The sequence below is a fragment of the Hemicordylus capensis genome, chromosome 5 (assembly GCF_027244095.1).
Source record: "Hemicordylus capensis ecotype Gifberg chromosome 5, rHemCap1.1.pri, whole genome shotgun sequence".
Classification (NCBI taxonomy): Eukaryota; Metazoa; Chordata; class Lepidosauria; order Squamata; family Cordylidae; genus Hemicordylus; species Hemicordylus capensis.
The window spans coordinates 128,802,011-128,817,368 of record NC_069661.1 but is presented as its reverse complement, the minus strand read 5'-3'; the positions used below and the strand labels follow the sequence as shown (position 1 = coordinate 128,817,368).

At 42.0% G+C, this 15,358-nt stretch overlaps 1 protein-coding gene across 2 annotated transcripts in view; it reads left to right on the top strand.

Moving 5' to 3' along the window:
* VWF (von Willebrand factor) overlaps positions 1 to 15,358 on the top strand; it is a 262,224-nt gene that overhangs the window by 174,824 nt on the left and 72,042 nt on the right. For both annotated transcript variants that reach the window (XM_053257896.1, XM_053257897.1), the window contains 3 exons: positions 1,605 to 1,797; positions 5,201 to 5,542; positions 13,963 to 14,165. In XM_053257896.1, the coding sequence (XP_053113871.1) occupies positions 1,605 to 1,797; positions 5,201 to 5,542; positions 13,963 to 14,165 (738 nt within the window). The remainder of the gene's footprint in view (positions 1 to 1,604; positions 1,798 to 5,200; positions 5,543 to 13,962; positions 14,166 to 15,358) is intronic.

Sequence of the window (15,358 nt, the reverse complement as noted above, 5' to 3'; positions counted from 1 at the left end):
TCGAACCAAACGGGGTGGTTTGATTTGAACCAGCTTAAACCAGTTTGAACTGGTTTAAACCTCCAAAAGTGGGTTGGGTGGTAGCCGGCATGCATGGGTACCTACCACCCAAGCCCCAAAGCAATCAGACACTCGTACAATTTATTTTAATGAATTTTTAAATTTATTTTTATTTTTCCTTCATAGGGTATAATGGGACTCGGACCATCCCATTATTCCCTATTGTGGAGCACCCATGGGTTTCAATAACCACCCAAACTCCAAAGCAATCAGACACTCCTACATTTTTTTAATAGATATTTGAAATATTTTTAATCATTTTTCTCATAGGGTATAATGGGACCCGAACCAGCCCATATCCCCTATTGTGGAGCACCTAGGGGAACAAACTTGGGGTAGGTGGTAGACACCCAGGGGTTCCTACCACTCACAAAACCCCAAGGCAATCAGACACTCCTCTGATTATTGGTGAATTTTAAAAATATTTTGGAATTCCTCATAGGGAATAATGAGGATTGCAGAAAATGTACAGCTTCATGTCGAGGGGAAAGGGATATCCTAGAGTGGAGCGTGGAGGGTGGTAGTGCCCAAGGGGGGCCAGGAAGCTGTCATAATTATTTGAAAGGAATTGGGCAAAAGGCTGATTTTTAAGTGATTTTTGAAGTTTATGCATCTTTAAGGTTTTTCTCCATAAAGAAGCATGGAGGTGTCAGCAAATGTATAGCTTCACGTCGGGGGCAAAGGGGTGGCCTAGAGCAGAGTGTGGTGGGTGGTAGTGCCCAAGGGGGGCAAGGAAGCTATCAGAATTATTTGAAAGGAATTGGGCAAAGGGCTGATTTTTAAGTGATTTTTGAAGTTTATGTGTCTTTAAGGTTAGCAATGAGAGTGGATTCATGGTTTGTCATTGAAAATCTTATATGCTACCAAAGAATCTACACTCAGAACACTTCAGAAACAACACAACCCGGTACCCCATGGGTTAGCAAACCGTGGGGGTGGTTAGCACCCTCTGTGCACTACCCCACCACTCACTCTGGGCCATCCCAGCACCCCACAAGTGGCTTTAAGAGTTTTCTCCATAGAGAGGAATGGAGGTTTCAGCAGCCCCATAACTGCACTTGTGGGGAGCTGGGGTGGCCCAGAGCGAGTGGTGGTAACCCTAACCCTATGAGAGAAAAATAAAAATAAAATTCAAAAATTCATAAAAAAATTGTATGAGTGTCTGATTGCTTTGGGGTTTGGGTGGCAGGTACCCATGCGTGCCAGCTACCACCCCACCCACTTTTGGAGGTTCGAACCAGTTTTAACCAGTTTGAAACGGTTTGAAACAGTTTGAATTCGAACCGAACCAGGGGGCGTTCGAGCAAAACCAAAACTGAACCACCCCCTCCTGGTTCGAACCCGGTTTGAATTTGAACCGAACCAGGCAAACCGGTTTTGTGCACATCCCTACTCTGTATGAAAATATGAACTGTGTTCTCAGCCTAAATGTAGTCTTAGTTGAGTCTTAGGTCCCCATTGTTAAGCACATATACTTTGAAACTATTGCTGTTTTATTTTTACTGACTATTGGATGATGAGCTATTCTCAACTTTTCCAAACAGGTTGCTGTGAATGGTGAAACAACTCCTGTTCCGTATGAGAATGATCATATTCAAGTGAATATTCATGGGGCACTAATATATGAAATCAGATTTCCCCATCTGGGACATGTTCTCTACTTCACTCCAAGCAACAATGAGTTTTCTTTCCAGCTCAGCCCAAAGAGTTTTGCTTTGAAAACATATGGTCTTTGTGGTACGTTGTAAAACTTTTGTCTCCAGCATTACTATTTGTAGTTTGGCAATTAGTCATATTTTCTTGTAGTTGTCTGAATCACTATTGTTCTATAATTGAAATGAATGAAAACTTTTGTACTGAATTAGTTAGAGGCAGTATTTTTTGTTGCTGCCAAGTGTTCAATGCAGCTTCTGTGCAGTTGAGGGTGAGGAAAGCAAAGACAGAAGAGCAGCAAGGTGTGTGTGAAGGCTGGACTGCAGGCAACCTCCACATGGCAGTCTCAAGTCAGGACTAGAGAACCAGGAGCAGGGGAAATGACCAGAAATCAGGATCAGGAAGCAGCTGAGAGTCAAACTCACTGCTTCTTCCTCCAGAGACAGATGTTTAATGCTATTAATGATGTTTTAGTCCCTCATGAATTCTTTATTTAATCTTAACTACCACAAAACTTAAGCAGCTGTCTTTCTTCTTGCCTTAGGGACTCTAGTAAATCAAGGGATTCTGCCATTAGCAGCTTTTCAGTTTCCAGCAAAATGGAGCAAAAATGGTGCCGAAATATATTTCCTTTGGCTCTTTCTTATTTCATATTTCAAGAAAAAGTTGACAGGATTTTTCTTGAACTTCCCAGATAATTTCACATGTGGGATAGGGCCAAGCTTTAAGGCAACATAGACTTCATTCAGTGGAACTAATATTATGGACTAGCTGTATTCAGTATAATGAAGTAATTATTTTGTAATAGACCACTCTTGCTCCAAGGTGCTATCACCTCCTTACAGAGCTGATTATTTTCTTAAATACACCAATAGAGTTAGAAAGGGTGAGATAAGTGAAGATACCTCCTTTGGGCTGAGAACCAGTAGAACCAGAAGGTCCTTAAATGTGTGATAAAGAGAAGGAAGTTCTGAGATACCTCAGAGGTAACCACAGGCCTTAAACAATCTAATTCTGCAGCATGCTAAAAAGATGACAGTGTTGATTCCAATGAAAAAGAGAATTCCCCTGCTTAGTGATTATAAGAACACCTATATATTATATACTATATAACACTTATAATGTTATATAGCCAGTCTTTGATTATAAGATCAAACTTCCTGGATCAGGCCAAACCATGTCTAGTCCAGCATTCTGTTTCCCACAGCGGCACACTAGCTGCCTCTGGAAAGCTCCCAAGCAGGAGATGAAGGATTGTCCCCTCTCCTCCCATTGCTCTCTTGTAGCTGGTATTCAAATGCTTACAGCCTCTGATCCTGGAGGCAGCAAATAGCCATCAAGATTAATAGGCATTGATCAACATGTCCTCCATGAATTTGTCTAATCTCCTTTTAGAGCCATCTAAGTGGCCATCACCACATCTTGTGGCAGCAAATTCCATAGATTAATTATGTGCTGTGTGGAAAAGTATTTCCTTTTGTCCTTCCTAAGTCTCCTGCCAATTGGTTTCACTGGATGACACTTATTTCTAGTGTTGTGAGAGAGGGAGAAAAACTCTCTGTGCACTTTCTCCATATGCACTCCATTTCTCTATGCACTCCATTTCCATGCAAATTCTCCATAATTGTATAAGCTTCAATCATGTCCTCCTCTTTGTCAATTTTTTTTCTATACTAAAAAGCCCCAAATGCTTTAGCCTTTACTTATAAGAAGGTGCTCCAGCCTCCTGATCATTTTGGTTGCCCTCTTCTGCACCTCTTTTTTTTTTAAGGTGCCACTTTATTTTTTATTTTTAAAAATGATTACTGTATTAATGCTTTATTAGTTCTTGTTTAATGTAACAATAACAAATTCAGTCATCTCTCACCAACCATGAGTTTCCCAGTCGTGGATCTGAGTATCCATGACCGGGAAATTGTGACCAGTCTCGCCAACCGCAACCTGAGTATCCATAGTTTGCTGAGATTTTTTCAATTTGGGGGGCAGGGGGTTCTCACAATTTTGGGGGGAAGGTCACTTGGGGGATTGGGGGTCATTTTCAGGGTCAGGGGTCATTTTGGGGGGTCCCCTTCATTCCTCTTACTGACTCCTGGTGACTGGGGGTGGATTTAGAGATTTTCCCCCCCTATTTTTCACTGTATTTTGTGGTCCTTTCGTGACCGCAATTCCCCATACCCCCTGTTTGCCATTTATTTCAGTGGCTCTCCAATCATGAATTTGCCAACTGCAAGGTTTTCCCAGAATGGAACCTTTGTGGTTGGTGAGGGATGACTGTAACCCTCTCCTCTCCCTCCTGCTGCTGAGTGATGTTTTAAAAGAGTCTATGTTCTGCCAGGGTCTCAGCCTCATGGCCCTTGCCCTGGCAGGGATGCCCTCCTTGTAGTTTTAAGTGGCGTTTTAGCCCATGGATGGCATGGCCCTTTCCCCAGTCCTCTCTCCAAATTCTAGGAGAGCCCTGGGACTTTGGTAGTTTTTCTCCTCCACTCCCTCTCTGCACCTGTTGAGGGTTTTCTGTCCCCCTCTGCCCCCTCAGCTGGTTTTAGTCCTCACAGGGGCTGTGCCTTGCAGTCACCATCCTCTTTTCAGCACAAGGACTGCTCAGTCAGACTTTATCAGATCCTCTCACCCTGCTGGGAGCCTCCATTTGGCCTGCCAAGTTGATGCCTGAGCTGCACCTGAGCCTCCATACGTGGCTAGCAGGGAGCTGGGCCATGCCTGCTTTCTCATATGTCCAGCACTACGCCTTGTCACCCTGGGGGCACCTTTTCCCCATGAGCTCAATGCTGGGCCTTCCTTGTCAGAACTGTCTTTTCCTAGTGTGACTGGCAATGGGGCTTGCTGCTCCAGGACTACCTTTTCCTCACATGACTTCCTTTTTATCACATTGGGACCAATGGCATCTTGCCTTCTGAGACCAATCGCAGCCATGTGGAGATCATTTTAGTCAGTCAGCATGGTTAAAAATCCCTCCTTCCTCACTATAATTCTAGTCCTGATTACACTAGGAAAAACAAGCATGCAAGATTGCCAAATCTAGCGCTTAATGATTCTCTGAGATGCAGGCTGAAAATAGACAACACTGAAGCTAACATAAACTTTGCCAGCAACTTGCCTGCGAACTGTGTTTTGTCTTTATTATTGTTGCCATTGGAGCTCATCTAAAGCAGAACTCAAAGCCAATTTGGAGGCCCTATTTTAAGCAGATGAAATTACTAACATTTCTCAGGAAGGTTCCATACATTTCTGTTGCCACCAAATTTCTCCCAAAGTAAAAAATGATTTTTACATTGGGGAATTTAGAGTGCTCTGCTCAGGTGAAATATCTAGGAGAATATTGAGGATGAGCTAAAATAGTTTTTATAGGATTAAAAAACAATAGGGTAGGTTTCATATAGCTCTAGGCTTGCTATTCTGTTTGAGATGAATAATGTTTCATTACTGTAATCTACGGTGATATATTTTGTAAGATTCTGTCTCCCTTTTCTAGGGGTTTGTGACCAAAACCAGGGCAATGACTTCATATTAAAGAATGACTCCATTACATCTGACAGCAACATCTTCATCCAAGAGTGGACTGTGAAGCAGCCAGGGAAAGTCTGCGAAGTCAGCAGAGTCCCCCAATGCACTGAATACACCACTACCAAATGTAGCATTTTGAGGTCCCCTGAATTTCTGAAATGCCACGGAATCATTCCTCCAAGTGTGTTCTATGAAGCATGTGAAGAAAGCAGCTGCTATGATGATGAAGTATGCAAGATTATATCATCCTATGCCCACATATGCAGGATGAAAGGGATCTGTGTGAACTGGAGATCACCAGAGTTCTGTGGTAAGGATTCTACTGTTCTGTATAATCTTTCCTCACTAATGCAGTTTTGGTCCTTATATTGCCTCAGATTTCTCTGCACAATGTCTAAGTCATGGACAAAAGGGTTGAATGGTCATTTGTGTTCTTGACTACTGAAACAAATAACATACCCACCTACGTGATGTTTAATAACACTCATACAATTTAATTTGTACCGATACCTATTCAGCTTCTAACTATTTTAGTTTTTTAGCTTCATAATCAAAGGGGTAGTGAACATACAGTAGCTGATGTACAGTACAGTGTATGGAAAGGTTGCATAAGGATTGCCTGCTCCATCTTTAGTAGGATGGCACTCTGTTGATGAAACCTTCTTCCACAAACAGAAGGAGAGTTGTGCTCAGGCACGGAGTCCTTACCTAAATGCAAGGGCTCTTTATTTATGAAGCTCTCCTTCTGTTCAAGGAAGGAGCTTCCACTGACAAAGCACCATTTTGTTCAAGGCCTGGATGTTACCCAATGTTTCCAAGAAGAATTGTGCAATTGCTTTGGAAGTTTATAAGTAGGGCATGAAGGGAGCAGCCTTTGTTCTTGTTTGTTCTCTGATATTCAGAGGGTTATTGCTTGGGGGGGGGGGTTATTTTTAAGTATCCTGGCTAATAGTTATTGGTAGTCCTGACCTTGACTGAAAAAATCTAATCCTTTCCCTTCTAATATAATCTTTTGTTGTGATTTGAGATTATCTTCCATTAATCACCCATTACTCCAATGTTCGTTCTGCCTTTTTTTCACTTTGAAGGGGAAGGTAAAGAACTGTTTTCATGTGCCACTTTCTATCTTTCCCTGCTTAATTCCTATGTTCCTTACTTACACAATCCTGAACATGGAAAACTATCACCCTAAAGGATTGGTGCAACCCTCCAAAAGGGTGGAGGTCCAGTCTCCATGTTGCAAGCAATGTGAGGGAGTTTCCTCCATTGCTTTCCTTTCCTTCTTGTTTCAGATCTAATCTGAGAAGAAGCTGCGCACACAGCAGTTGAAGCAAATGAAATAGATTTCAGCTCTTTGAGGACTGTGCAAGACATGTTTGAGAGAGCAAGTTAATGTAGATCAATGTCTTAAGAAACAGTACACTGAGAATACTCTATGAGGAATAATCTGAGAAAACAGAGAGAGAGAAAGCTCTGCTGGCTATTTCCTGGATTTAGTGAGAGAGCCAGCTTTCCTGTCACAGCATCCAAGACTCCGGCATTTTAATAACATCTCTGGATTCCTCAGATTCCCAGCTTGTGACATAGCAGCCCCAAACAGCCAAAGAGCTCCCCAATTTAACTACCAGTTCACATAAAGCAGTCATTGGTGTATTAACAATGGCATCTTATTTTCCTTTTTCTTATGAGCAGGTGCATGTCTTATGGTGGCCAGAAATAGCATTGTCAATTACAGGGACATTGCACAGAATACATTAATGGCTCAATAGACAACATAGCTTAATCTGTAACATTGTAAACCAATAAAAAATATGTATAGATTTACAGAACCTAATTGAGCCTATGTATGTAAGTCTCTGTTGTGTTTTTCCAGAGCTGCAATATAATTATTCTTGAAGCTCTTGGCCATGTTGAGGGAAAGCAGTCCGGCTGTTTCTGTTGCATCCCGTAAGGCCAGTGAGAAGAAATCTTCCTTATAGAATGATAGGGAGGTGAGAGGAAATGGTTGGCAACTGTCCATCTTCATAAGACAAAGTGTTTACTGCAGTCCTCTGGGTATCTTGATGGTAGGGATACCTGGGCTTGAACCAGAAGCTTGACGAATGGAGTTTGTGACTTAAACAGTAAGCTACCTGGGACTGTGTTTGCTCAGACCCCAGAGCCCTCTACAGGTATAGAAGGGAAATGCAATACCAGCTCCTGTGATTGCCCAGCAGTATGAAGCCTCTGGATTGGCCAGGTTTGCTATAGGAGACTGGCCTTCTGCCATTGCCTGATCAACAGGCTAGTATCTTTTACCTGCTGCATTTCAGATTCCAGATTCCTTCTGCTGCAGTTCCAGCCACTGATCTTGTGGGCTCTGAGCATGAGAACATATCCTCCAGCTCCAGAGTTGGGTACGGTCATCCATGGTCCCTGGCAGGCCCTGGTACTCAGATATCAGCAGATAATCTTCATAGCATTATGATACTGCCAGTGTTGGTCCATGATGGATAATGCATTAATTGGCTCTCCCTGCTAATTTCACAGCTAGCCTTCTCTGGAGGCTGTTCTACTGTCCATTGTCTGTGTATATGCTTGGCAGCAGTACAGCCCTGTTCCAAGTCTAAGCAATATACAATTATTGTATAAGCAATATTCAAATGGTATTTGCTTCCATCTGTCTGGTTTCTGTAGTGATCCTTTACTCATGTGTAACATGGATTATATCCAGGCTCTGCGCTGCTCTTCTTTTTGTGTTGATAGTGGTGCCATAGTGGTCAATGGGATGGAAGGATCTGTGGCCCTTCCCTCCGTGAATTTGTCTCATCCCTTTTTAAAGCAATCTGAGATGGTGCTGTAGCCTCCCTTTGCAGTGAATTCCATTAATTAATGGTGCAATATGTGAAGAAGTATTCCTTCGGTCAGTCTAATCTACTGTCAATCAGCTTCATTCACTGACCCTGAATTCTAGTATGAGAGGGAGAGAGAGAGAGAGGGAGAGAGAGGGAGATTCCCCCACTTTTTTGAGCCATGTACTGTATTTTCAAAACAGTGTACTGAATGAAGTAATAGATTATTATTATTATTTTATTTAATGTTTTTATGCTAGTGTGAATATCACAAAGAATTTTCACCTTTGTAAAATGCATTTGTTGTAGTGAATCAACCTGGGGCCAACAGGATAATGTAGCTGTGCAAAGTGATGATCCACTCTATCGGTATTCTGCCTTGCCAGTACTTGCAATAAAAGCTCATTGTAGGCAAATGCTGCTGCTGTTTAGGAAAATCTTGTCATAACTGAAAATGACCTCACTGTCTGAGGAAAGGGGAGTGCCCTTTAAAACTAAAAATAAAATAATCCTTGCCTGGTCGGTTATCCCCAGAGATGGATATGAACCAGAGCTTAATGCTCATGGCAAGAAATAGCAAGGGAATGCTTTTACAGTTCTGGAGTAAGGCACAGTTTGCTGAGGCCCAAAGCACATGTTACAGTGAGGCATAGAGTGTAGAGTCCATTCTCCATTTCTTCCCTGTAACAAATAACTGAAGAAATGTTAGACATCATGTTAGTGTCGCCCTGCTCCACTCCATTGGCTGTTGCTTGCAGAGGGAAGGGAATTGTGAACACAGTAATGCAGGGGCATAGCAAGGTTGGCGTGAGCCCTAGAACAAGAAGTGAAGATGGACCTGTGGTCCCCCTGCCCCCCCAATCTTCTCCTCCTCCCTGCCCCTGTGTTTTTGCTGCAGAAGAACAGCAAGGACGTGGTTAAAAAACAAACCAACCCAAAACATTCTTGGCACACCTGTTCTCTCACTCCTTTATAAATAATATCACACACTCCTCACACAAGCTGACACACTCATACACACAAGCACATATGCAGTCCCCTGGATCAGAAACTGTTTAAACATATACTAGGTTAACCCTTGCAGAGCATCTGCACACTAGCACTTAATTGCTCTACTCACCCTCTGCCACGGCCCCCCTCATGTCAGAGATCTCTCCACCCTCACCTGAGCCACACTCCTGCTCCTCCTCCATCCTGTTGCTTCCATCCACTTCACCCCTCTTGATCACTTTACTCCATCCCCCTCACCCCTTGGGTCGCAGCTGCAGCATTGCTGGCACCTATTGGACAAGCTGCATCCCCCTATCCCCAAAGATCTCCCCACCCTCACCCAAGCTCTGCTCCTGCTCCTCCCCTCAGGAGCAGCAGCTGCAGTGGTTGACTGGGCCCTTCCTCACTGCCATCACCACCATGGCCGCTTGTTCCCCTCAGGCCGCTGACAGACTTGGGCCCATCCCTTGCCTGCCTGCCTCCCTCTTCCAATAGTCTTGTTAGCCCCAAACAGCAGCAGTGGTTGAATGGGCCGTTCCTTGCTGCCAGTAGGCACTGTCATGGCTGCTTGTTCCCAGACCCATCCCTCGCCCTTCCTTCTCTCTCTCCCCCTCCCTTCTTTTTCTCACTTTCTCTCTCCTCCACTCACTCTTCCCCTCCCTTCTTTTTTCTTTCTCTCTCTTCCTCTCCCTTCCTGAGTTAACATTTAATTCACACAACAGCAGCCTCTTTATCCTGAAGGGGCTCTTTCCTCCCTCACGACCCCTCTCTTTGCAGACCTCTGCCCACTATCCTTTTATATAGATAGATTCCTCTCCTCTACAATCAAGAACATTTTCCAACCAGTAACAGTTGCATTCCAACTGACCTTAATCATCACAGGCTCCTCCCCGCTATCTACATATGGAATCCCCACTGCCCAATAACCATGGTGCCACAAGCTCCTCCTCCCTATCTGTATATGGAACCTCCACTGCCCAATCATCACAGTGCTTCTGCTCACGAACTGTCGCAAGGTATAGTTGCCCCATATATTCATACAGCATCAATGACGCTTCTATCATTCTTATTTGTCCGTTCTCTCCCTCTCCCTGTTTCAGAGAAAATGACTATTATCACTTTACCCTAATACTTGAACTGGGATACAACTTCTAATATATATTTCAGCATCTGGAACTGAGCAACTCTGGACCTCTTGCAAACTAATTTACAGTGAGGCCATTTTTCTCCCTTCAAAGCCAGGATTAAAAGATCTCATGCATTGTACAGTTAAGCTTGATATATATTAATAACTGTCAGCATGATTATTTGTTACTGGGAAATGAATACAATATTATTATTATTATGTTTAAAAAACACGATTGTCAGTTTAGGGCAGTTCAGGGTAATCAGGTTAAGCCTCTGTACCATCTAGTAAATAAGAACCAGAATTTCACAAGGACCAAGGATACTTGCTGCTTCGACAGCATCCTGTTTTCTGATAAAAGATCAGACCCAGCCCCTTTTACAAAACATTGTTATATTTTGTATTTAAGAACATTAGAAAATACTGTGTGTGTGTGTGTGTGTACCTGCGTGTGTGTGTTTAGAATGTTGTAAGACCTGAGTTTGAATCCCCATTCAACCATGAAACTCACTGGGTGACTCTGGGCCTGTTATGTATCTCTCAGCCTAATCTACCTCACAGGGTCATTGTGAGGTTAACAATAACCATGTACACCACTCTGAACTCCTTGGAGGAAGAGCAGGATATACATGTAAAAATAAATAATAATTAAGAAAAATCTATAGACATATATACATACATACAGATAGATAACTTTACAGAGCAATATAAGGAGAAAAGACAGATTCCTGCTCCAGGAAGTTTTACTATTCAAATGTTGACACAGTATTGTGGAATTTCACAGGAATGAAAGAGAAATGGCACCTGTAAGAGTTCTGGGAGAAGTTTCCAGGCATCAGAGATAGCAAAAGAGAATGGATGGGGCTCTTTATGAGAGCTAGGGATTGTTAGGCTTCGCAGGGTAGTACAAACAGCTAAGGTATCCAGTTAACCTGCTTTCATTGATGACCTGGGATGGAAGCTCACAAGAAGGCTATGAGGGGGATGTATATTCAATTTCTTTTTATTTATTTTATTTTATTTTATTAATTTAACATATTTTTATACTGCCCAAAACGTATATCTCTGGGCAGTTTACAACAAAGCAAAAACAACAGAAAAAGTTATAACATTATAACAATTTAAAATTTGTAAAACAATATTTTAAAACAGTGTTAAAACTATTAAAACAATATTTAATTAAAAGCCCGAGGCTTAGTACTCAAGAGTGTTACTGACTCTGAAGGTGGGGACTCCATTTAGCTATCATTACTTAATTTGTGAGTTGCTGACTTGTTCTTTTATATGCAATCCTCACAATTCTACTTAATTCTCAGATAATTGCTGATATGATAGTCATGTCCAATGTAAGAGAGAATGATACACAGAATAGTGAAAGGTCTGGATGATATTTGTGCTGAGGTCCAGTAAAACTTTAAATAGTCTCTTAGATAAATGAGAGATCAAACTCAGCATCTACAGAGCTAACTTTCTGGCTTTGGTTTTGACAAGGATGTCTTGGTGATATAGTTTTCCGGTTGGAGATGCTGAAAGGGTAACACTCTCATTAGAGTCTGCAGCAACTGCTTTAGTAATATTATTCAGAAACAAAAGGGGGGCATGTTTCAAATGCTCTAGAGGCCAGTCAAGTGCCCTGCCTTTGAATCTTTCCAGCAGAGTATATCATGTGAAAGATGGGGAAGAAGACAGGGAGCTTCTGCAGTCACATGCCAGAATGGAAAGATGAAAGTGGGAGGAAGGACAAACAAAGTTTGACTAACAACTTCTGAATTGCTGCAGTAAGGCCACAGTTTGCAATGTCAACTACTACACACTGAGGCAGTCTGAATGATTTGAGAGAGAGCAAATATTTGAAATTTACCAAAATTTCCATTTTTGTCACTCAAATGTTGAATTAAACTTACAGACTTTTTGAAATATAACTTCAAAATGTTTTAGATTAGTTGGCATTTCCTGATTTCTGCCCCACCCCCAGGCATCACATTTTTTGGTAGGATAAAAGCCTGTGAAGGGAATGATAAAGTTTTGTACATGGTATGAAGCACATAAAGGAAATGGACGAAAAGGAGTGTGAGTACTGACTTCATTGGAAGGCTCATGTAGACTTCTAACAATTTGTGCTTTTAGCAAAAAAGGTTCACACATTCTCAAGCCTTTCTCAGTAACAAAGAAAAGGCTAGAAAAGTAGATATAATTGTCAAAAGTAGATTGTGACATCTGATCACAGTGTCTACATAAGGTGCCTTTATATTTTCATGTATATACAGCTCTATTTATTTCCAGACTCCTTGGCTTGAGACAGATAATAATTTTAAGAAAGTTGAAGGTGGAATGGGCTGTGGCATCATTGCAAATGGTTTGCATCCTTTTTGTTTTTCTTTGCACTGCAGGTCAAACAGTTTGCTTAAGTTTTTAAAGCAGCAAAAACTTATTTGACAGAGATCCCATTCTGACAGACTGGGATCTGGGATCAGAGCCCCAGACTCCCAATCACAGAAAGCCAGGCCACCACGCTTACAGCATTTGTCTTTTCAGACAAATGCTGCCATAACTGTGAATAGTGGGGCCAGGAAGGTGAGTGACTGGCAAGGGGTAGGACTTCTGGCCTTTTTCAAGCCCTGTAGGTGTGTTCAGTTGGTGTTCTATTGAGCCCCTGAACAGAGCTAATAATGGGCAAAAGCAATGCGTACACATACCACAAGCAACAATCAGAGTCAAACCAACCTCTGACCAAGTCCCTTATCAAAGGTTCTTGAGTAAACTTAATCATGGAATAATGATTCTGATGGTGGTATTTTGTTTCAATCCACTATCCTGAAACAAGTTGGTAGCCACTCAAATTATTAGCACCACCCTTTTAACACCATGGTGTATGGTACAAATGTGTTCGTACCATTCACTATACTGAAAGAAGCAGAAATTTGATTCCATTTGCTTCTGTTTAGAATGTCTTATTTTACCTGCAAGAGCATTCAGCAATGGCATCTTCTACCTCTTCTCTGGCACAGACCATGTTATCACCTCAGGATTCTAACTCCAGGTTCTTCTGGGTGTCTTCTCCAAGCCTTAGTTATACACTTTGGAGGTGCTGCAGACCTATGAAGTTCCCCTCTCCACATGTGTTTCACATGTGATTACGTCTCAAGCATGAGGATGTAACATTGGAAGACAGCATCAGCAGACAAACATAACCATTAAAAGGGAAAAGTCCAAAATGGTGCAAATCAATATTTATGAAGGATCCTGATCCATTGCAAACTTCAGGTCTTCTTAAGGGGAATGCTTTTATACAGGGCAGACCTGCTCTTTGGTATGTGCACTCTAAAAAGAGTGTTCTTTACTTGTCAGGAGCACCAATACTTTGGACAGCTGACAACTATTGTCATAAACAATGAAATGCATGTTTGTATTAGCAATATATGCCAAAAGTACACATTTCTTTGCTTGGAAGAAAGGTGGTATCAAAATGTAAGCACAATAAATCCTCATAAAATATACTGGTTTTGGTGGAGGTGGGGTTGTTTTGTCTTTTTGCAATTTAACCTTGAATATGTGTAACAGTATGTCCCAAACTGAAATCTGAAATGGTGTTCCTGCTATTTCCCAGCAAAGCTAATAACCATATTTAATTTACTTAGATTTTTCTCTCCTTAGCCCAAGCATCAGAATGGATTATCTTTTTCAATCTTTCTTTGGGAGGGGAGAGGAGATGGGATTTGGCTTAATTAATTAATTAATTAATTAATTAATTAATTATTTGCCTTATGATCTGTATCTTAACAGCTGAGAAATGTCCAAGCCCTTTAATATATGACCATTGCCGAGACTGTACAAAGCACTGTGAAAATGGTACCAGTGCAGAAATCTGCATGGATAATCCCACAGAAGGCTGCTTCTGTCCACGGGGACAAGTCATCATGGACGGCAGCTGTGTTCATGAAGATGTTTGCACTCAGTGCATTAGTGAAGATGGGACACACCACCAGGTAATTCTCATCGCTTAGTCTGCTTGAACCAATAATCGCCAAAGTGCATGCCAGGGCATATTAGCCTGCTGCAACAAATTAGCTGAAGAATTAAAAGCTCTTCTGAGACCAAACTGCCAATCCACAGAAGAGACTCTCTGTTGCCTCTGTATGATTCACTGTGCTTGCCTTTAGCTTCTAGTTCTACTAGAGGTGGGTAGTTCTGCTGCATCTTTGCACTGACCATAATTTGTTATTGGATCTTGCAGTCACCCTCAGTGCAGAGACACTGCAGAATTACTTCCCCAAAGGGAAGGCTACCCATTGTGCCTTCTCATGAGTCATTGCTTTGAGCTTTCCTCTTCCAGCTAGAATGCATGCCCAGAACAATATGACCCAGAAACACTAGGTTGGGCTCTTTTGTGGGTGAGTAATACTTCTTAACCTTTTAATGCAGTTGTTGGGTGGAATCATCCAGGGTTTTGCGGTGTGCTGATAATAGTCAGCTCTGATTTTTCTTTTTTTTTTCTTTTGGAACACGCTAAAAGCAAGCTTTTGCAAAGAGAAGTGTGCTTCCAATTGTAATTCTGAAAAAAGGACACCTCAGCGGTCACAGATTTGATAAACACTGCTGTGAGCTCACATGAGATGTTCCAGTGCCTGTTTGGGTCCAAAGGCTTATCCTTTGGCCCTGAGATTGCACCACACTTGTACATGTTTTGTCATTTCCAGATAAATTGAATAAATCATATGAAGGGGCCCCCAGATGTATTTCTAACGCTGCACTAAGGTTAGAAACAGGCTTTGGATTTCAATTTTCAACTACTGGCTTAAGATCAAATTTTCCCTTCTGGGGCTGATTCCCCTTGTACTGATCGACAGATTTCAGTCTTCCTGGACACAAGCACTGCTGGCAAAACATTCATTACTTGGCTTTTCTTTAGAATATTTGTCACTATTGGGATATAATCAAGCCAAGACTATCCTTAGAGGATCTTGGACACTGAGCATCAAAATGACCTAGGTGTCATCCCGCAGACCATAAGAGGGTGCCTTGGCGATCACAGCTGGGAACCAGCCATTATTTATCATCCTGCTCTTTACCCAACCATCAGAGAGTGTTCCTTAGAGCAAGCTACGATGCCCTACCATCAGCAGTTTTTAATGGGAAATTTCTGAAAATTCCCCTGGCCAGTCGGATCTGCCCTTGTGGT